This window comes from Notolabrus celidotus, chromosome 4, assembly GCF_009762535.1.
Source record: "Notolabrus celidotus isolate fNotCel1 chromosome 4, fNotCel1.pri, whole genome shotgun sequence".
NCBI lineage: Eukaryota > Metazoa > Chordata > Actinopteri > Labriformes > Labridae > Notolabrus > Notolabrus celidotus.
The window spans coordinates 36708868-36733064 of NC_048275.1; the positions used below are offsets into that span (position 1 = coordinate 36708868).

At 38.1% G+C, this 24197-nt stretch overlaps 1 protein-coding gene across 1 annotated transcript in view; it reads right to left on the reverse strand.

Moving 5' to 3' along the window:
* Positions 1-8748, reverse strand: part of fbxw4 (F-box and WD repeat domain containing 4) — a 56449-nt gene extending 47701 nt beyond the window's left edge. The window contains exons 1-5 of the mRNA XM_034681890.1: positions 8347-8748; positions 4254-4349; positions 3883-4068; positions 3219-3351; positions 3046-3131 (exon numbers count right to left, since the gene is read on the reverse strand). Of these exons, the coding sequence (XP_034537781.1) occupies positions 3046-3131; positions 3219-3351; positions 3883-4068; positions 4254-4349; positions 8347-8531 (686 nt within the window). The 5' untranslated portion in view covers positions 8532-8748. The remainder of the gene's footprint in view (positions 1-3045; positions 3132-3218; positions 3352-3882; positions 4069-4253; positions 4350-8346) is intronic.
* Positions 8749-24197: the final 15449 nt, after the last annotated feature.

Here is a 24197-nt window from a genome sequence, read left to right on the forward strand (position 1 = left end):
CCTGGATCAGACAGACAAGGCCACCATGCGTGTACGATGATAAACTGGATTTCTTATTTCCTTATGTACGACCGTTTGAGGCGAAAACGGGGACAACTTATCAGCTTTGCAATTATTTACAGGGCTGAGGAACAGATATGAGAGAGCAGGCGGATTTTAAAGACTGAACTTGAAGGAAACTTGAGGAAGGAGAAAGTCTAATATCTTTTAGATCTGCAAAGGTGCTTGCATACTGATGAAGACCTGCTGCAGAACGGTCCTGAACTGTGGAACTTTGTCACCATATTGGATACATACAAAAACTGTACTTCCAGTGAAGCATGTAGCATGATTCTTGTGTTGCAAAGAGAATCAATCCAAACATTATCATGTGATCTGACTTTACACACAGGATTCAACGTCTCTAGAAAGACGTACCTCTGATCATCTCGCCAAGTGAACAGGATGTATTAGATAAACCGAAGAACATGTTATGGCTATTTATGTAGTCCTTATGGCCCTGTCACACCTTGACGATTTAGCCAGCGTATACAAAAATTGTCGAGTCCGCTGGCGTGCATCGCACAAGTTATAGGTAACTTTGTATAAGTTAAAGCTGGGGTTGGTAATCAGATTTAGATCCACTTTTTGTTATACTGGTTAAAATGATCTTTATGTCCTGATGGTAATCAATACATAATGTGTTCTTAAAAAAGAGAGAAGAAAAGCTGCTATCTACAGCCGGAGTAAACCTGGGAAAACACCAACCAATCAGCCTTTTTTGGGTGCCAAAATTTTAAACCAATCAAATCCCGTCCTGCCGTTCTGCCCGCCTCCTGCGCGTACATTTCCCTGGCGTGCACTCTGAGTCCCCGTCTCCTGCCTCTGCTTCCCCTGACTCTACTGACTGCCCCTCTCGCTCAACCTCGGGCCTGTCCCCTCTGACCCGATGAGGTGCTTTGCTCAGGACTGTAGTCCGGATCAGAGTCTAAAAAGCTCTCACCACGGGGCTCTGACAAGAATGAATGACATTTAGTAAGTCCTACAGAAATGTAGATGTACTGTAGCGTCCGTCCGGACGCTGTAGTGATGACGAGCCAGTTCGTGAACACGTTGAGTTTTAATAACCGCTCACTGTCGGCCGTGATCACGCCAACCAACAAAACAACAATCAATGATTGAATGAATGAAGAACTTCTCCTCTTGTCTCTCCTCTCTCCCTCTCGCACACTCTACACCTCTCCTGATGCCTTCACTGACCGTCAACACTGTAGGAATTAAGAGCATCTACACTGAACACGTTTAACAAACAGTAGAGTTGTTACAGTATTATATATGTGTTATAACTTTTCTCCTGATATCGTGTCACCAGTACAACTGGATTATGCTAGAATGACAGTTGTGAGTACTAACAGCAGCCATGTTTGTTTGTGTTTTTAACTTTCACTATGAGAATGTTTTGGTGAGGACCGGTTTTGAATCAGTCACCATCATATGGTCGCAAGTCGGCGGTGCTCGTGCATGTGAGCGGGGGGGCGTCGTTTTGGAGGAGCTCTGAGGGAGGAGGGGAGGGGTTAGACGGAGTCCTGAGAACATGCTACATTCAAATTCATGCTAGTTTTCCGAGACTGCCAACCCCAGCTTTAAGAGCACGCTGAAGCACGGTGGTATACGTCGTACTACAGCGAGTAATTATGCAGCGTATGGATCATACGTCCGGCATACGCCTGCCATAAGTTGTAGGTAAGTTCTGTGATGGTTGACACACGTTCACACACGTTGAGCTTTGCGTCTGTGTGTGTGTGAAGCCTTGGAGCCCTCACTCAGTGTCAAACAGCAGAGCCTCTGAAACAGAAGCTGAATCCAGCATGTCGGAGTCTGCTGGTGTTCAATGATAAAGCTGCTGTTGTTGAATTCAATGAAGTTCAAAATGTGACGTTTTTGAAAGCACTGCAGTCAATAATACCTCTTTTTGGCCAACGCGACATGGGTTTCATTTCTGGGCTGGCGCTCGCACCGGTTGAACTTGTGAACCATCACGGCATCGTTTGTTTTTCCGCCTACTCGAGCCGTGGAAGAGGCACGACATGACGTCAGATTTACGTGACCGCTTTTCCCAGCAGCGCTAGCGCAAACTTTCCCTCACAACAACAACGGTGGCGGACAACGGCAGCTTGTCTCCTCGGCCGAACACTGCTTTGCCTCTGAATCCATTAGTCTCTTTTATTTTTCGCTACAGGACAATGGTGGAAACACGATAGGTTGTGTTTTTGATCATGGCAACCCCGCCCCCAGTCCCTCGTCCCTCGCCCCCCGCTCCTCGCCCCTTGCCCCTCGCCCCTCGCCCCTGACGTAAGCTGTTTGCGGTTCTAGCCCAGCAAGGAGTCAGAGCCGCTCTGGAACCAGTTTTCCCGGCCAGGAGCCGGTTCACTCCCAGTCAAAACATGAAAAAACGGTACTCAATTGAGTGCCGACTCCAAACCGGCCCTGAAACTGCCTCGGTCGAAAAAGGGGTATAAGTGTAACTTGTTGTAAAGATCATAGGCTGTGTTCCTGCTGGTTTCACTCCTCTGACACTCTCCACGGCTCATCATGTTCTTACAAAGAGAGACTGCAGAGTTTTTAATAACACACACCTTTTTGAATCACCAATGAAGAGCATCTCATTTCAACACGTATACATCCTCATTAACGAGCTGCAGCATTTTATACACTTTGTCTGTGTTATTACGCTGCAGCATGCTTTGCACAAGTAGACTATAGTTGGGCATAAATTACGAATATGATATGTATACGTCCCAAAACTGAAAAATACATCAGTGTATGTCAGCGTAAGAGGCATTTTGATACGTTGGGAAAACACTGGCTACATCGTCAAGGTGTGACAGGGCCATTACAAGATGTTTTCATGCTATTCGCAACTAATAAAATAAACATTGTAAAGAGGGTAAAATTGTGTTTTCCAGTCTTTAAAACTTCCACTGAACTTGTTTTTCTGACAAAGCACCACCAAAATAGTCCACCTCTTTGTGACTCCTGTAAACAAAGTCTTGAGTGAATCCTTACCTCAATGTGGGACTAATAGCAACCGACCACACTCTGTCATACATGGGAATTGTGTGTCTGGTGCAGCTGGAAGCCAGAGTCCAAATCTATAAAAACAAAACACACCAGTAAGAACCTTTAAAAACGTGTGCAGGATCACACGTATGATGGCATAGTTATGTTGGTTTTCTGACCCGGGCTGTTCTGTCTCTGGACCCACTGATGATGAGTCCATCTTTAGAGTCCAGGCAGTTCACTTCCTGGTTATGACCGGATAGCTCCATCGACATGTTACTCTTTCTGCTGTGGACCAGGATCTTACCATCGCTGAAAAAGACAGAGATTACTTATTTGTAAATTTGCTTGAAACGTTAGCATCGTGTAGGGTTAGCATGCAGAAATATCAGAAGGACTTCAGCCTCTCTGAAATACAGATAATAATAAATAACCCTCTTTACTTTACTTTGCACAAACATGTCATGCGTAACAATGAACAATATGCGCAGTATTATGAAACATAAGCTTAATATTTTTAGATACACCAGATGTGTGTCTAATATGAGTCTGGTCCTGCTGGAGGTTTCTGCCTGTTAAAGGAAGTTTGTCCTTGCCACTGTAACTTGCTAAATGCTGCAAAGTGCTCTGCTCATGGTGGATTAAGATGAGATCAGACTGAGTCCTGTCTGGAAGATGGGACTGGATCTGATCCTGTCTTGATGTTGGGTCTTTGTTAATAATAGAACATAGAGTACGGTCTAGACCAGCTCTGTTTGGAAAGAGTCTGAGGAGAACATTTGTTGGGATTTGGCGCTATTCAAAAAAGTCTTCTAAGAGAAGTAGAAAACATGTCCGAGCTACCTTCCACCGCTTATCAGGTGCGAGTCTGTCAGAACAAAGCGGCAGACGTCCCCCTTGTGACCCGAGTAGATCTCAAATGGACTGCGCTGGAGCCTCCCGCTGTCCTGGCGCTGACGGTACACTTTGATATCTGCAGCTTGAGACAGAAACACCGTGTCCCCATCCAGCTGCAACCACGGCAACAATCTGAAAAGTAAAGGTATGGTTTAAGAAAAATGGACGACTTAAAAGTGACAAATTCAACTTGATAGATATGACTGATATGCAATGTTATATATTATGTGTTGTGCTGCATATTGTGAAAGTAATGTGGAATAAAAAAGGTCAAAGAATTTCAGCCTTTAAACACTGTGAGGGGAAATGACTCTCACTTTGTTTTCCATTTGAGAGGAACAGCCTTCTTGCAGACTCCATCGTACCAGTTCTGAGCGACCTTCACTCTCTCCTTCAGCGGGATGTGAGGGTATCTGCAACAACAGCAACACTCTAGCATTACAGTGTGGACTCAGAGAGGATGAAGAGAACAGAGAGAGTTAGGATGGAAATTCAGATTTGACCCTTCTGCATTCTCCAATATTATTCACATGATGTTATTGAATGGTAACAGTTGGCTGCTTTAGATGACACACTAATGACACATTTACTCACTTCCCTCTAGTGGTTTCTCTCTGTGTGGGCACTTCTAGTTCGATATGTTCAGAGTTTAAAATGTGTCTGAGAAGTTTGTACCTCCCTCTGATATGATAATATTGTCACGGTAATAGTCCCAATGATAATTTTAAGCAGTGAGGTGCATAGGTGATCTGGAGCATTGAGGAGAGTGGGCCTCATCCATAAAACAGTCACGCACATTTTTGAAATAACACACTCAGACCCTTGGGATTGTTTTGCAATGAGTTCTGAGTCATGAAGCAGCAAGTAGCATCAGAAAAATGGGAAACAATCACATTTTCCAGATATTTATTGGTACTGTTTGACAAGATTAGAAATATTTGCTCTACTTATTAAGTTACTTATTAATTTACTTATTTATTTATTCATTTACATCCTTATGTATTTACTTATAAAGTTACTTATTTATTTACTTCTTTGCTTACTTATTTATTTACTTCTTTGCTTACTTATTTATTTACTTATTTATGTACTTACTTATTCATTCATTTATCATTTACTTACTTCTTTGTTTACCAATTTATTTACTTACCTATTTATTTAATTTTTTATTTACTTACTTATTTATTTACTTACTGATTTATTTACTTATTTGCTTATTTATTTATTTATTTACTTACTTCTTTATTTAATTATTTATTTACTTATGTATTTACTTATTTAATTACTTATGCACTTATTTATTTACTTATTCAATTGCTTACTTATTCATTCACTAACTTATTTATCTAATTATTTGCTTAGTTATTTATTCATTTAGGTATTCATTTACTTATTCATTTATCATTTATTTATTTATTTATTTATTCATTTATTTATGTATTTATTTACTTAAATATTTATTTACATATTTACATATTTACATATTTATTTATTTATTTATTTATTTATTTATTTATTTATTTACTTACTTATTTATTTATTTAAAGGGACAGTGCATGTTAATGAACATTTCAGCATAGCATATGACAGAGTTGGCCATAAGGCTAATTTTCATCTGCAGTCCCTGGCAGGTCAAAACAGAGTTCATAACAAACGCTAGAGATAAATAACAACTGATGGAAACAACACATCATGATGACAACAGTGCAAATAAGTGCATTAAAGTGGCATTCAGCATAATGGAGTGATATATCTGGAGTTGTACCGAATAAACATGGACCAACACAAGTTAAGTTGTTGTCAGACTAAGGTATTCGACACGTGGCATTATGACAACACTTTCCTACAGTTACCCAATTCACTTCAATTGAAGGCCACCCATCTGACCTGGAGGTCTGTGTTCAGACTGCATCACAGCTCACAGCCTGTCTGATTGTATTATCCCAGTGACTCTTTCCATGATGCCTCTGCAGGCTCAGCCTCCGGTGATGAACTCTGAGGTTACAGTTTTACACCAAAAGCACATCACCAACATCCTCCAGATATAAGACCCCAGTTATAAAAACCCTTAGTTTACTTTAGTGATTAACTCTCCTCCAAAGCCTGAGACATTGAAAGTAACAGATGACTGTTTCCTGAAAGTTATGACTGGTTGACCAAATACATCATGTTCAGCCAGTGTGCTTACAGAGCAGACTAAACAGGTCACTGCCCCAGATCTCAAGCAGTCCAAAAGCTTTGTCTCACTTTAACCTGGTTTGTCCTGTTTGAGCATTTGTACCAGAGGCCAAGTGGACAATAACTGCACCGGTGAGTTCTTCCTTATGAGCTGTGCTTCTGTGAAACTGGTTTAAGACAAGCTACATCAGATTCTGGATTATTGTGAAGGATCATTTCAACACAAATCTAATCTGTGGCCATGAAACTGTAGGCTACATCTTACGATGAGAGTGGAAGTAAGGGGGTGTATGAGGAGGGCTCAGTTTAGGTCATCTGATCCTGCAGGTGTGGCTTTAAGTTATCTGGTATGAAAGGACTCTAAATCTGTCAGGTAACCATAAAATACTACGACCAGTACTTGTACTATTCTCCATCTCTGTACATATATATCCATATATATTTATATTGCATATTTCACCTTAGCTGCCTCACAGTGCACGTTACATTTGGTCTTTTTATATCACCCTGGAGTGACCCTGTTTCCATCTGTCATAATCACAACATGTCAACCTGTCTCTTCTACATAACATGTCCTTACTGCCTGTATAATTGCAACTATTTATACCATGTGTAACATTTATAAGTACCGTTACATTTTAATTTGATTTGTATTTTTTTATGTTTTTAAAATGTTATATATTATATTGTCAGGGTATGCTATTTGTGACGTACTGATCCCTCTCCTTTGCACCTGTCTCACAAACTTTTACGAAAATGTGCTACATATAAATGCAAAGAAACTAGCCTGTTGCAATGCAATTCAAATGGTTGACTTTAAAATAACTCCTTCCTCTAACAAGGAAGTAGGAAGCTTAGGCATTTATCGACCAGAGGAACTTTACTCTGGAACTACGTAGGCTTTGACCGGTGGACCCAGGGTCCTAAATGTAGTTCAGGGGTAGTTAATCACCCCCCTAAAAAGCCCCTGCTAGGGGGGTAGTACTTTTCAAAGGTCCTGGGACTTTCAGGGGGTGGGGCCTGCAATGCTGAACGTGTCTGATTGGTAGATTAACCGCAGTGTTCTTATTCCACCCACCGTCCACAATAACATCACACACATCTGTGATTCACTTGATTTCTCTTTCTTTCATTAGTTTTTATTTGTTCTATCTTTTTTGTATGTGTGTGTACTTTTCAAAAGAAGAAGCTGTGATTCTCTTGATTAAGCAGCTTGTAACAGTAGTCTTCTCTCAGCCCACCGTGAATGCGTCTCTCCCGGTGTTCCGGTTTTAAAAGTGACCCTGTAAACTGGAGACCTTCAGCTGAACGTGTCAGTGTTTGTGGAGTTTACACAGCTGTTGAAACACAGAGGGAGTTCCTGGGAATGCAAACTAGTTTAGTTTTTATTAAGATTTCAAAATATCCTCATCAGATATTTAATGATCGTCTAAAGACGTTTATGAGGGATGCATCCGGCTGAAAGTCTCCAGTTAACAGGGTCGCTGTTTAAACCAAAACACCGGCCGATCTCTGCCACGGCTTTTTGAGTTCAAAAGGATTTTAAAGCCGTGTTGAAACGTCTTTGCTACTCGAGCTTATCTCCTCTCACGTGTTGATTCAGTGAATCCATCTGTGATGAAATATAGCACCATCTAAAACGGAGCCAGCTGAGTCTCTTCATGCTAACAGGCTAACTGTTGTGTTGCTCATAATGATACCTGCCTGTCCATCTGCTTCTATGGTGTCATCTGTGATGAATGGCATTCCTCTTTGTTTTACTGCCCTCAACTGGTCTGGTGGTGTAGTGGATTTACCCCTTTTTTTTTCTCCATACGTCACTGGTCTGATTTACACAATCTACCCAGGACTTCAGCCCACAACAATGGGGGCAGAGGAACCTTTTAGTTCCGGGTAAAGTAGTTCTGGGGTCTAAAAGACCGCTTGGTCGAAATGCACCTTTAGTTTAAGATTTTTTGGTGGCACCAGGGGTTGTGAAGGGGGGTCCAGGACACCCCAGGACACCCCTGTGGACATGCCCCTGAGTGCTGGAGGCTTTGAGCCAACCTTGCAGGTACCAAACCAGCCCTGCTGTATGTCAGTCTCTTCTTTACCATAACCTTCTGACTCTACACTGATTCAAAGACTGGCTTCATTGAGATCACATAGCATGCGGCTGAAGTAGCCGTAGTTGACACACTGAGCCTGTACAACAACAACAAAGTTTATGCTAATGCTAATGAGTGAGCTTACATGTCCGTCCCACTCCGAGTAATTCCAGTGTTTAAAAACTCTTTGGCGATCTTCCTCCACACCACATCCCGGTTCACATAGTAGTAAATCCTTCTACAGACTTGAGACAGACGACAGAGAGATCTGTAGTCCAAGCAGGACAGGATCTGATAGAGAACATCTTCAGGGAGCTGTAAGAACAGCATGGTGAGCCCTCTGACAGCACGCTGAGTCCGGCCCTGGGCTCTCTGATCCCGGGTCCCGACGGGGGGATGTCCCGCTCACGCCGGCACTTCTTACAAAAAGGTGTTAAAGTAGGTAGACAATATTCCATCTTCAGTGAGGATACAAACAGGGTAAACAGGAAGCCATGCTAGCAGAAATGCTGCAACGGATGACGCGGGCGATACGTAGCTGGACGTGATGACGTATGGGTCTGGGTTCCGCTGCCGGTGGGTTCCTTTTTTAATTTCATCACTTTTAATTAAATGTTCTTCTTTTACATTGTTTTTAGGCGGATTGAATATTATTTTGAGTCTTTTAAATTAATCACAAATAAATACTAAAAACAAATACAACTACTCGTCTGTCCCCATAAGATGAAAGACAACAATGATAATAATAATAATAATAATAATAATAATAATAATAATAATAATAATAATAATAATAATAATAATAATGATAACTTTATTTATATCGCACCTTTAATTTTAACGATGCAAAACAAAATGCAATGCAAGAGTTTAAAAGGATTACACGTCAATTAAACAGAATGAAGTGGTGGGACAATAGACCAATAGACCAAAATCATTGTTTAGAGATTGTTCAAGGATAAATAAATAAGATAAATAAATGAAAATTCATTAAAGAAAATGGAGAAGTAAATAAAAGCATTAAAAAAACAATAAAAGAGGTTTTCAGAGTAAGAGGGTGACATCGCATTCGGAAAATTGGAAAAAGTGTTCAGGATAAATTAAGAACATTAAAATAATAAATGAAAAATAATAATGATAATAATAAATTGAACAATAAATAATCAAATAAAATAATTTTAAAAAAATGAAAACAATTAATTAGTTGGATAAAAACTAAAAATAATAATACAATAGAAGTAAAACCAGTAAGAAGCATGAAGTCACTTAAAAGCAAGTCTGTAAAAATCGGTCTTAAGAAGGGATTTAAAAGATGTCAATAATAACAATAATACATTTTATTTATAACGCCCTTAACATTAAGGGCAAATCCCAAAGTGCTACAGGACACATCCCTAAAACAGCAAAGGTTAAACAAAACAAGGTTAAAAACAGACTATAAGAACAAATGTAAGAATAAAAACTGCGAACAGCCCACTTGTTATAAATAAGAAATATGCTAAAATTTAAATTATAATACAACACAAAATTATGTATATAGGGATAAGTTGGAGTAAAATAAAAAGTATTGCAATAAGTACAACATGTGAAATGTGTAGGGATATATTCATCCAGGAAAGATACAATTACATTTAAGGTGATTTTTAAGGTGTTTTAATTGAATTTATAGAATATCATAAATTGAATTAGGTGAGATGATTGTTAAAATGAACAGTATGAAGGAAGTGTTGATGCAGAGTATTGAAGAGCTGAGTTATTTCACATGAATCTTAGTATTTATGTGTTTAATTTTAAATATTTTTTTTGCTAATATAGAACAATGTAGCTATATTTTTTCTTTGTCTCAAGAACTGGTGTGAATATTTATGTTTATTTATTATATAAAACACTGATCTGTCTCTCAATTATTTGGAACAGTTGTCTATTTTATATTTTATATTTCCAGGTTTAAAAAGTGCACACAGGTAAGAGAAGTTTCAATGGTTTACCTGTGACACGGTGGGACTTTATGCAGCCCTCTCACACCAGCCACCATTTTTCTACTAGGCTTTCAGCATGACAGTGACTCAAGTAAGTTGTTGTAGGATGTTGAGCTTGAAGGCCTTGGTCCCAGTGGGGCCCTTATTCCTCCAAAGATCTTCCATCTTTTCTTTTTCTTTCTCTCTTTTTAATTTTGTAATCACCAAAAGGATAAAAAAAAAACAACCTGTGGTGACCCCTCAATCCTGGCCCTGGCATAGATCTCTATGTGCAGTAATATGTCGGGATACGAGATCCAAAATATAACAAAAACTTAAATAAAATATTATATTTTGCTGACATGGTGCTTTCTCCAGCCCCATGCCTCAGATAGTTTAATATGAATGATATCAATAAATGTGTTTCTCCATGGATTCAGTGTGACTGTGTGAGGAGGCTTCCAGTGTTAAGCTAGAATCTTTCAGCCAGCAGTGATGTGTCTATTCATACATATTAGTTTGTTTACTGCTTTGTTTGTATGACTATTTTGACATATGTATTTTAAATCTGCTTTGCTTGTTTTATTTTTTGTGCATGTGAAGCACTTTGTAACCAAGTGTTTTAAAAGTGATATATCAATAAAGTTTTACTTACTTACTTACTTACTTACTTACTTACTTACTTACTTACTTACTTACTTACTTACTTACTTACTTACTTACTTACTTACTTACATGTTAGTTTTGATTAGGTGGTATCATTCAGCTGTAGCAGGGAGAGAGAGCATGATGCACAACCTCACTCCAAAACATCTTCACAGCTTGCATGCCCAGTACATAGTCAGGAGTCTGTCTGTGCACATGGTGCAGTTTGGAGAGTCGTGTCATGAGATAAGCCTTCCCCAGAGTAAGATGAGCCCTACAGAATATAATTAAAAGGACTCTGCAAGTGATTTGGATTTAAAAAGCAATGCAAACTGAAGACCATATTTCGTCCCAGTAAAGCATTGATTCTCCAGTACGGAGCTTCAAGTCCTTCGGCCATACTCGAGCAGGTCTTCAGAGGGGTTGATGGGCCTTGTGTTGCACACAGGGCACAGCTGGAACACCAAATGTACCTCGTGTTTGGCTTTTTTATTTGAAGCTAGCCGTCATCATATTTGGATGGCAGAATAGAGTCTTTAACAAATGCATGTTAACAAAGTTAAAGCTCATATGAGGAGTTAATTGCTGACTATGAAACAGACTGAAATGAACTGTGCTGCCTCTTTACGACCTAAAAATAAAACGAGACCTTCAGCATCAGTACTGACTGTTTATGTATTGTCATTCTTAATGCCTGTAACCACTGCGGGGGGTAGGCGTCACACCAGTAGACACTCTCTTTATTACTTTTGCACAGAGAGTATTCACAGTGAGTCATATTCTTTGTGTTTGGTCAGAAAACTCTTCTTACACATGTAGAGGACAAGATCAGCAGAGTTAAGATAGATCACTTTGTCCACAGGGGGCGCCAAAATTGACTCAAACAGAAAGTTACTCACTGGAGCTTTAAACAGTTTGAGAGCCTATTCTCATTGCAATATGAGTTATTGATTTGCAAAACGAACAAACCAGCTGTGATAAAAAATATGAAAGAGTGAGCAGAGTCAGGCATTTGTTGTTTATAATTTAATTAGAAACATCTTTATATGAAAGTTTATTTTTTGAGTTACTTTTATGAGGGGCAGAGACAAACGAGAAAGCTTCCATAAGAGGTTCAGATGTTTTAAAGGGTTAACAGAGATTCTAAATATATGTGATAATAAAGTGTGCTTAATGTTTGAAGGCCATTTTCTTGCTAAATGACAAAAACTAATGAATAATAACTTAATAAAGTTAATTAAATAAACTTTGTCCTCTGAGTAATGACGCCTGATTTTAAACACCAGAAAAACAACGTGTATGCAGACCTTTAATTTAACTCAAATCAACTCATTATCATTATAGCACCCTTCATACATTCATGCCATACACTGTATAAATGATGGACATAGTATCTGTGACGTCACCCATCTGTTTCTGAAGCGCTGTTTTGAGGCTAATTGTCGGCGGCAGCCATATTGAGCCTCCTAGCCAACAGCTACAGTGTTCCCACCTGTTGATCAAGTCAGCTGTACCTCTTATTGGAAGACTCGTAATCTTAATATCTTCGAAATTGCCACGTTATGAAAAAATGTACCGCCCGTACAGTGTGTGCCGATCGAGAAATGAGCTATCCACTCTACACTCGTTTTTTGAACCAGGCTGTAAACATGTATGTATTTCTGCTGTAAAGATCCTCTTCTTTGAATGGGTGTGTATGTGGTTTCCGGTACTTCCGGAGCCAGCCTCAAGTGGATCCTTGATGAACTGCAGTTTTTAACACTTCCACATTGGCTTCAATTCTTGCGGCTGGAGGTTGCTGTTTGGGCGAGATAAGTAATTGATTTAAAAAACTAACAAAGCCAACTGTGATAGAAAATAGTAATAGTAAAGAGTGAGCATAGTCAGGCGTTTATCATATAACATCATTGGACGAATCCTGATATTGATTTTCTTTTTGAGTTACTTTTATGAGGGAAAAAGACAAAAGAGAAAGCTTCTATAAGAGGTTCAGATGTTTCAAAGGGTCAACAGAGATCATACAGAGTCAGATCATCTAAATGTAAATATATGTGATAATAAAGTGTAAGAAAAAGTCTTTCTTAAGATTTGCTTGATGTTTAAAGGTATTTTTCTTGCTCACTGACAAACCTCATAAATAATAACTTGAGTTTATTGAATAAACTTTGTTCTCTGAGTAATGGCACCTGATTTTAAACACCAGAAAAACTTTGACGCAGACCTTTAATTTAACTCAACTCAACTCAACTCAACTGAAAATAAAATCATTACTATCAAATAAAATCATTACTATCAAATAACATCATTAAGGTCAAATCAACAAAATACAATCATTAAGATCAAATCAATAGAATAAAATCATTATGATCAAATCAATAAAATCAAATCATTAAGATCAAATCAATAAAATAAAATCATTACTATCAAATAACATCATTAAGGTCAAATCAACAAAATACAATCATTAAGATCAAATCAATAGAATAAAATCATTATGATCAAATCAATAAAATCAAATCATTAAGGTCAAATCAATAAAATAAAATCATTACGATCAAATCAATAAAATAAAATCATTATGATCAAATCAATAAAATAAAATCATTACTATCAAATAAATCATTAAGGTCAAATCAACGAAATACAATCATTGAGATCAAATCAATAGAATAAAATCATTATGATCAAATCAATAAAATCAAATCAATAAAATAAAATCATTACGATCAAATCAATAAAATAAAATCATTAACATCAATTAAATAAATATAAAGCATTAATATCAAATCAATAAAATCATTAAGATCAAATCAATAAATAAAATCATTACGATCAAATAAATAAAATCAAATCATTATGATCAAATTAAATCAATAAAATCAGTAAGATCAAATCAATACAATAAAATCATTAAGATCAAATCAATAAAATCAAATCATTATGATCAAATCAATAAAATAAAATCATTACTATCAAATAAATCATTAAGGTCAAATCAACGAAATACAATCATTAAGATCAAATCAATAAAATAAAATCATTAAGATCAAATCAATAAAATAAAATCATTACAATCAAATCAATAAAATAAAATCATTATGATCACATCAATAAAATAAAATCATTAACATCAATTAAATAAATTAAAAGCATTAATATCAAATCAATAAAATCATTAAGATCAAATCAATAAATAAAATCATTACGATCAAATAAATAAAATAAGATCATTAAGATCAAATCAAAAAATAAAATCAGTAAGATCAAATCATTACAATAAAATCATTAAGATCAAATCAATAAAATAAGATCATTAAGATCAAATCAAAAAATAAAATCATAACGATCAAATCAATAAAATAAAATCATTACAATCAAATAAAATCAATAAAATCATTAAGATCAAATCAAATCAATAAAATCATAACGATCAAATCAATAAAATAAAATCTTTACGATCAAATCAAATAAAATAAAATCATTGAGATCAAATCAATAAAATCTAATCATTCAGATCAAATCAAATCAATAAAATCATAACGATCAAATCAAATTCAAATAAAATCAATAAAATCAAATCAATCAATTAAATATAATCTGAACAATGACCATAATGGTAAAAAATAAAATGCAAATAAAAGATGTGATTGAAACGATAGAATAAAATAAAATAAATTAAAATAATGCTAAAACAATGACCATAATGGTATTAATGCAGTCCAGGGCTTTGCTCTTGTTTACTCTATACGGTTTTGCACTCTCTACTTTGCTGCTGTATCACTTTAAATTGCCTGTAGGATGAATAAAGGAATATCTTATCTTATATCTTATCTTTAAAGGAAATTACTCCAAGTTAAAAGCTAGATTAAAATGGTCTTAAGTCTTAAGTTTACTTTTAAGAACAATCAGAGAGCTTTCTGTTTTAATGTCCAGAGAGTTCAGAGTTTAGAGGGATAAAAATAGAAAACCCTCTCTCTCTTTGTGAGGAACATTTAAAAGAGAAGCATTCTAGGACCTCGGTGATCGTGGTAACAACTCTTCAACAACAAACTCTCTTTGAAGGAAAGCTTTTTCCAGAGTACGATACGACCCAACGATCTCTCTAACTGGAGAACGATGTGAGGCCATGTTTGACACAAATCTGCATCAGCTCTCTCTCCCTGCCCCAATCTGTGTCACAGTCAAATGCCTGCGAAAAGTTGATTGACCCTTTGACATTTTCCGAGGTGCTTAACCGTTTAGCATCAGTAGCAATAATTTGTGCTCATTCACATCATGAGGCTCCTCAAGCCTTCAGTTACGAGTGGCATCCCTGCAGCTCTTTGATCAGCTGAGCACAACCGCACATAATTGAAATATGCAGATCGTTTCTCTTTCTTTCTTTTTCAAAACGACATGTCCTCTTGTTGAAAGCTGCGCTCTCTAAAGGGCCATGTCCCAAACACTGGGCCGTCCAAAAAAATCATTTATGGTTGGCTTTCCAGCTGAACTGTCATGGCTAAAAGGAAATGAAGAGGTTGGGAGGAGGGATGCGGGTAGTGGAGGGGACATTTGGGGGTTGTGATGGGGGTGCTTCAAGGGGGCTAAGGGTGGGGGGGGGGGGGGGGTGGGGGGGGTCTTCCCTTTTGATCTTTTTAGGGCAGCAAAGAGGGAGGGGGGCTCTGCCTGAGCTGGCAAACACATTTAGCTGGTAATTGTTCAGATCAGACTGACAATCAGTCTTGGAAATGCATGGACAAACAAAAGTTTACAGCTCCAATTGGAAAAGTCAACAGGTCTCGCATAAGGCCGTACATAAACAATGAAACTGTCGAGCTGGAGCTTCACTTTGATCAGTTGTTTGCGTTTCAATTATCCAGCCTGGTTAGACTGGTGGCTTTTGTTAACAGCGCTGAATGGAGGCTTGGATTTAATGGGCTGCTTGTCATTTTTGATAGAGAATACATTCACCTAACTGCATCTGCACTCATCTGAACGGCCTCGAAGCAGAGCTGGTGTTCACCACCCTGATGATGGAGGGTTTATCTCCTCATAACTACAGTCATATATGTTACCTTCCTCTCTATTGCAGCAACAGAAGAAACCCCTCAGTTTGGTTATCTGTGCAATGAGCTTATTTTCTCATTCTCTCATTTTCTCATAATGTTTTCATTAAAATGTTGTTCTCTCATTAACAAGTTTATCAGGTTACCTTATCAAAAACAAGCCTGTATAACACCGAGGTCTGTCATCCTCAGGGCTGAACACGCACACACTCACTTTGCCAGACAGATAAATTGCACTATGATAAAGTTTTTGCACTGCTATAAACCGTATTGTATTATATTCATTAGCTCACTTCTTTTAACTTTAGCTTATCTTTTTCTTGCTACGTCTTTTTTTATCCAATTTCTTCGTCTTGTGTGTATTTCCAATGTTTATCTGTTGTTGTCGTTGCTCAGGTCTGAGAGAGAAACACAATATCAAATCCTCTGTATGTCTGGTGCATACTGCAGTTTTTGACAATAAAGAAGACTTGAGACTTTAAACTTTATCTCCCTGCATGAAATCATTTCTGTTGCTTGACTAAAAACACACTCTCATATGTGTATATATAATGCATATTTTTTGTTGTTGTTGCAGGTGAACATAGTATAATAATTTCTGTCAGTCACAGTTCAAACAGCCGGGGCATTATAATTATGACAGAATGATAAGCAGTGTCTGAACCTCTACTCTCCTCCGTGGGCCTTTATCTGAAGTATGCATTACAAGCAAGACGTTTACAGTGTGTCAAATAAAGAAATAGATACAGATATGATCATATATATAAACACAGTAATGCAATAGTGTCATAGCAAAAAAGGAAATCAGTGCTTCTCAGATCTGTGGATGCAGCTCTGTTGGATGTACCAAGATCCCACCTTATAACACCATTCTCAATTAGAGCTCCAAGACTGTGGAACTCCCATTCACGATAAGAAAGTCCACAACCTTAGCTTCTTTTAAATCGTCGCTCAAGATCTTCCTATATAAATAAGGAGGCTTTTATAAACTCTTAAATTATGGCTATTTTTCTGCCCTCTGATGTCCTGTTTTTCACGTCTGTCCTGTTTTTATTTGCTTTGTATTTTTCTGCATTTTTGTTGTGAAGTGCCATATTCACCTTATTTTTAAATGTGGAAGTAAAGCTATTCCATACTTCCTCTTCTTGTGCCGGACATCCGGTTTATAATATTCGTCATTGAGTAGCTTTTTGTACCAGTTATTATAACAACCTCTGAAGGCACACACACTCCATTTTCTGCAAAGACATAACTGTGGAGAGATTTTCTGCTCTTTGAATGGGTTACGTTACCGGCATTTAGCATTGGCCGGAAGTAAGAAACCGAAAGTGCTTCACAAAATATCCATTGATTGCCTGTGTTTGTTAAACCGCTGAAAATAAGGTGAATAAATAAAGTTTATTATATATATATATATATTGGCCATTACCTGTCCTGCCTGATTTCTCCATTGTTATACTAACAAGTGAATCCACTGATGTATAGAAGGATGTTGGCACAGTCTTCGTTATCCATACACGCTGAAAACCACAGGAGTCTTTGGTTTTATAAACTTTCTTCCTGCAGTCATCTTTGAAGTTTTGTCATTTGCACCCTGAAACTTTGGACGGGAGGACACGCCCAATGGTGAGCAGGAATGTCCCCTCTTGGTTCGACTCACGTAGGGGAAGAGTTTGTAGAGCTGAAGCGTCGTGAAGGTGTTAAAGAAGTTTGGATGAATGAGATGTATTTCTCCAAACGTTGACTCAGAGACTTTATTCTATTCTGATATCACTGATGATGGAGTTTGTGTTTGTTCTAACAACAGGATATAAATGAGACAGAGGCATGTCCTTTAGGTAGAACTAAAATCATAACTGGATGTTTAACATGTGGCCTATCAGCTGGAGCATTAGCACAGGTATAAAACAGAAAGAAGATATTGATTGACAGTTTGTACATTTGTCCCTGCTGTCTAAACTGAGTTGTAACACTGATGAGAAATTAAACACTTTCTGTAGATCTCAATGAGCTGTTATGAAGTAAAGGTTTGTTAAGTACTCCAGATTTATTTTTCACACCTGACTTTGTTTAAATTATTTTTTTGATCTATCTTACTTTGTCAAGAGATTTATTTTTAAACTGAACACTCCCAGCAGTCTGTACTGAATCTTTATCCATGATGCACACTGTGTTCTGTAAGAGGCAGCTGTGCTGTTAAACAGACACAGGTTACCATCACGAGCAAACAACACAATATAAAAACCAAACAATCAAACTAATGAATACATTTCTACAAAACGAGAATGAGTTCATGACAGCAAAATAATCCTTCTTTGATAACCTTTTGTTTGTATCTATGTCTTTAATTTCTCCTCAGTGGGATAAATAAAAGCTGTATATTAAAAATGTATGGATACTTTGAAAACTAGGATAAAACAAATGTGTCTACAATATTTCATTATGTGTACAATTTTATTTAAGAAATCATACCAGGTCAAATTTTTATGCTAAACTCGGATGTATAAAAAATGAATCATCCAATTCAGGCTAGAATAATGAAGTTTATCTCAGGCGCCAGGAAGAATCCAAGAATCAGACATCTGCGTGAAGAGCAAATTCTGAAAGAGACAAATTATACCTCATTCTGTCACATAAAGATTCAGCAAACCTAAATTATTTCAGTTTTCTTTTTATTTCTAGGAACTTTTTCTAAGTTCACCACAACATATTCTGTTTCTTTCCTTCAACCAAAATTATTAGTCATTTTTTCCTGGTACCTTCAAAAGACCTCTCAATGGTGGGATTTCTCTCAGCTCAGTATAATTTAATGGAATCAAATGACACATGTTCGGTATCTGAAACTATGTATGTGAAGCCTCACCTGATCAAAATACCTCTAAACGTGATCAAATCTTATTTTCAGAAGCACTTTGGTATATTCTTAAGACTTAAGAACAATTAATGTTGATCTTTCAAAACCTACTCTTATTGTATTTCATATTTATCAGTAACTTATCAGTAAACTGACTCGAGAAGTTCAGATTACAGCTTTTCTGGAAGTCTTCACTGTTTCAGAGAATATAAAAGTGTCTGGAGGTAGAGAGTGGTTTTTGACTGGAGCAGCTTCTGTGTCAGATTGTGGCATTCAAGGCTGCTTAGGGAGGAAGGGTCGCGTTCTCCGGTCACCCCTGCTATTCTAGGGCCTCCGCAGGGGGTTTGAGGCAGGGGTTAAATTGCTCCCTAAGCAAATGAAGAAGGTAGCTGTGTTTGTTTATCCGGGGTTAAAGATGATGCTTGCGGCTCAATAAAATGGATGAAAGCGACGTTACCCCCGTTTTTTTGCGCTGGAATTGCTCCACATTTGCATGGCAGCACTAGCGACATAGAAGGTGTGATTTTTCCCACAGACCGGCTCTTCCCTGAGGTTCACTCTGACTTTACAGACACAGCGGTGGGGGCTGGAACAGAAAGGACAGGCTAGTGCCGTAATTTAATCAATTTACACAAAGTCTACCATCCTTCCAGAGGGTTGAAGCAACATCATTCCCATGTTGAGTCTTCTGCTAAACTATAATCTCTCTTTAAAACTATCAGTTATGAGTATTTTTCCAAAACTTGGTGCTAAGTCTTCAGAGTGTCTCAAAGCACGGGCTTTAATTGATTGACCTGATGTCTTCTTTAGGAAGGAAAAGATCCCTCCGCTAATCCAATGTGGAAGGAGCTAAGCAGATTAATGCCAAGCATTGTCAAGACCATTCAATGTGATGCTTTGGGTTAGATAATCCCTCACAGGTCAGGATTAACTCGTAGAGAAGGACATTTTTACGTTTTTATTAAGTTAAATATACTTCATGAAAAGGATATCAAGTTCCATGATATGAGCTTTGAAGATATGCCCCAGGGGAAAATTTTACTGCTCAAAGCTTTCTCTTCTAAATATCTGGAGAAAAAATTGAGATCCTCACTTCAGCCTCATTCAAGTTTCAAATTGTTCTCATTCGTTTCTCATTCGTTTCTCCTAAAATTCACTAGGAGAAATAATTGAGACCATAACACAAGTCTTATTTGAGACTTAAATGAGAGATCTCATTAATGGCTCATTTTCTTCTCTTTTTTTAAATATATTTTTGGCCTTTTTGCCTTTATTTGACAGGACAGCTGAAGAGAGACAGGAAATGTGGGGAGTAGTGAGCGGGGGAAGACATGCAGGAAATGGTCGACCGTCCGGGAATCAAACCGGCGACCCCTACGACGGGGACTGTAGCCTCTGTATGCGGGGCGCTTCCCAGAGGAAAATTTTACTGCTCAAGGATTTCTCTTCTAAGTCTCGGGAGACAAAATTGAGATTCTCATTTCAGCCTCAATCAAGTTTCAAATTGTTCTCATTCGTTTCTCATTAGTTTCTCCTAAAATTCACTAGGAGAAATAATTGAGACCATGACATGAGTCTTATTTGAGACTTAAATGAGAGATCTCATTAATGGTTAATTTTCTTCTCTTTTTTTAAATGTTTTTTGGCTTTTTTGACTTTATTTGACAGGACAGCTGAAGAGAGACAGGAAAAGTGGGGAGTAGTGAGCGGGGGAAGACATGCAGGAGATGGTCGACTGGCTGGGAATCGAACCAGCGACCCCTGGGATGAGGACTGTAGCCTCTGTATGTGGGGCGCTTAGACCGCTAGGCCACCAGCGCCCAAAAGAATCTGCCCCTCCTTTAATTGTAATAATCTGGCTAAATCTGGTCAACCCTTTTGCGGCCCATATTTTAAATAAATGGTCTGTCATACCTGGTATGAAATCTCTACCTTTTGCAATTTCTCTCAAATCCACTAAATCTTTGTGAAGTTATTTTGTTCTAAACAGACTTGTAAAGGAATGACCAGATTGTGAAGTCAAAGAAGAGATCGTTTGACATCTAAATAGCTGATCTTTCAAGTGGTTCAAATGTTTTAATGAGAATTGCAAGTTTGTGGACAGTTACATTGAAATCTTAATTTTGCAGGGCACTATAAATGTTCCTGAAAAGATGAGCTCAGGCTCTTTCTTTGCTCCATCTGAGCTCAACTTGAGACACAAAAACTGAGTCTGACAAAAACAAATGGATGAGGTTAGATTGAGACAATTGAGAGAGCTCCCTGGTTTCTCCACCTGAGCTCAAAAGGAGTCACAACACTTGAGAAATACCTGAGAATCATTTCAGATTTTGACCAGATCTCCTTTTGAACTGAAAGGGAGACTAAGCTGAGACTTTTTGCAACTTTTTTCTGGAGGCAAGAATGAGAAACAGGAGACATAAGCTATAATCTCATTTTGCTTTCAAACAGATCTCATTGTTGTCTAGGAGACAGAAATGAAACACGTTTGAGATCTCCTCTCTAAATTTCTTTTCCTATGGGTTAGTCCGCTAGGCCACAAGACAATTGAGAGAGCTCCCTGATTTCTCCACCTGAGCTCAAAAGGAGTCACAAAACTTGAGAAATACCTGAGAATCATTTCAGATTTTGACGAGATCTCCTTTTGAACTGAAAGGGAGACCAAGCTGAGACTTTTTGCAACTTTTTTTCTGAAGGCAAGAATGAGAAACAGGAGACATAAGCTATAGTCTCATTTTGCTTTCAAACAGATCTCATTGTTGTCTAGGAGACAGAAATGAAACACTTTTGAGATCTCCTCTCTAAGTTTCTTTTCCTATGGGACATGCTGTTAATTATATATGAAGACGCTCACGTAAAGGTAAACATAGGAAAGGAGTCAAAGTGTCCATTTCCATAACCTGGAGTTATCTTGATTTAGAACAAGCGTTCAGTCAAACAACCAATGGAAAATATTCCGTCTTTGGTTTCTCAAGCGTCATCCATGTACTCTTCTTTCATTGTTACATTCAAAATGGAAAACCTAGTATTGATTGAAAGCTTTATCTTGGTTATGTCATCTTATAGTGTTAATGAAATAAAATAAGAATGATTAAAAAACATGCAGAAGTGTTTATATTTTCTCTGTTTGTCTCTGATGTTTGTAAAACTGCATCAGGATCAGTGATAAGGGATTAAATACATTTTAAGATGTTACTTTTAAGAATTGCATTGATGTTTATTTCCCTATTTCTAACACTGTCAGCATTAAAGGCTGGATCACAATGTGATTAACGTTTTTTGGAATCTTTTTTTTTATCATCATGTACATTTGTATTTGTCTTTCAGCCCACTGTAGTTAAGCCACCGCAGTGTCTTCTTGCTTCCTCCCGGCGCCCTGATGAAAAAGAACAACACCACTGTGCTTTTGAATGCCACACATGTCACATAAAGATACAAATAATCTGCACTTCTAGTCAAAAAGAATTAAAATATCTCTAAAGGACTTTTGAGTTTGAGCTACCTACGAGCTGAGCACCCAGGAGCAGCCGATCAAACTGATGCATAAACTGTATAAATAATGGACGTGGTCTCCGTGACGTCACCCATCTGTTTCCGGGTCTGGTGGAGGAACAGTTCTGTAACGACAGACCACGGCTTACACATTCAGCTTCTCGTTAGCAGTAGTTAAAGACCGGCAAGCAGAGACCACAAGGTGGCACGCAGCACAGCAACACTGCTTCACTACGCTTCAGATGGATGTGTGTTTGCACGTCAACCAGCCAATGTTAAATGATTGAATTAAAAAAACGTAAGTATGGTAACATGGGGTTAAAACAAGAGTAGTGAGGTAACAGAGGATTATGTTTTGAACCTCATATTAACATTAAAATCACACAAAGAGTCTCTTAAGCTTAAACTGGTAATGACTACTAAAATGAATTTCCCCTCATCTTCCAAAAAACTCCTTTGTTGCAAGTTGTGACAAGATGAATGAGATCATTTACACTGTGTCTTAGGACCTCAAAACAGTTCAGGCTTCTGGGTCTTGGCCATGATTTTGCGCTACATGTTTGACTGAGGGAACAGACCTGGATCATTTTGAGAAGTGGTAACAAATCAGGGGGTGTTACCCTCCTTGGCCTGGGTTGTTCTGACATATGTGAGATCAGTGGAACAAAATAAATGAGACAAGATTACGTAGAAGAAGTGGTCGAAGATTGCTTCTGATCAAACTCTGGTGAACACAAACTCCCCAGAAATCTGAACATATAGCAACTTGACTCATCAGTCTCCGGCAGAACATTTGGCAGTTTGCATTAAAATAGAGAGATGGACTAACTTCTACTACTTACTCACCATCTCGGTCTTGGCCTTTGCTCAACACTGCTCGGCAATCAGAATCAGAATCAGAATCAGCTTTATTGGTCAGGTATGCTTGAACACACAAGGAATTTGACTTTGGTAAACTGTGCTCTCTTTGTACAAGGCATACGAATAAGACATACAAATAAAAAATAAAATAAAAATACAATAACAATAACATCAGCTATAAATACAAAATAACAACAAATAGGCTTGACTAATATGTACAGGCTAAAATAATATGATAAAGTGCAGTGGTGAGTAGCAGAGGTAGTTTTTACATTATAAAAATAGTAGTTCAATAATACAAAAAATAGAAATATGGAATTCTGCTTGAGAATTGTTGCATTGTGTATCTCCATGTATATTTACAGAGAGTATTGATCCAACAGGTATGACACTGTTATGGTTTAGTGTTCATCAGAGTGACAGCCTGGGGGAGGAAACTGTTCTATGACGGGTTGTTTTGGCGCACAGTGATCTGTAGCGCCTGCCGGAGGGGAGGAGTTTCAAGAATTTGTGTCCAGGGTGTGAGGGGTCAGCGGTGATGCTACCTGCCCGTTTCCTGACCCGGGACCGGTACATGTCCTGGATGGGGGGGCAGGTCAACACAGATGATTTTTTCTGCAGTCCTTATAGTCCGTTGCAGTCTGTGTTTGTCTAGTTTGGTTGCAGATCCAAACCAGACAGTGATGGAGGTACACAGAACAGACTGGATGATGGAGGTGTAGAACATGATCAGCAGCTCCTGGGGCAGGTTGTACTTCCTGAGCTGACGCAGGAAGTACATCCTCTGCTGGGCCTTTTTTCTGATTGTGTCTATGTGGGAGGTCCACCTATGTGGGAGATAGTGGATCCCAGGAACCTGAAAGAGTCCACAGTAGACACGGTTCTGTTCAGGATGGTGAGGGGGGGTGGCTTCTCCTGAAGTCCACTGTGATCTCTACCGTCTTGAGCGGGTTCAGCTCCAGAAAGCAGTGAAAGCCCCTCTTGTTCATCCACAAGAGGTTTGCAAACTTTACCACTGTGTCAACGGGCAGACTTTAATTAATGATCATTCCTAGATTAGAGTACGTTAGAGCTCTCACACCAATCGGTGCTCAGACCCTGATAAATAGGACAGACTCCACATTTCAGCAGATTGATTTGA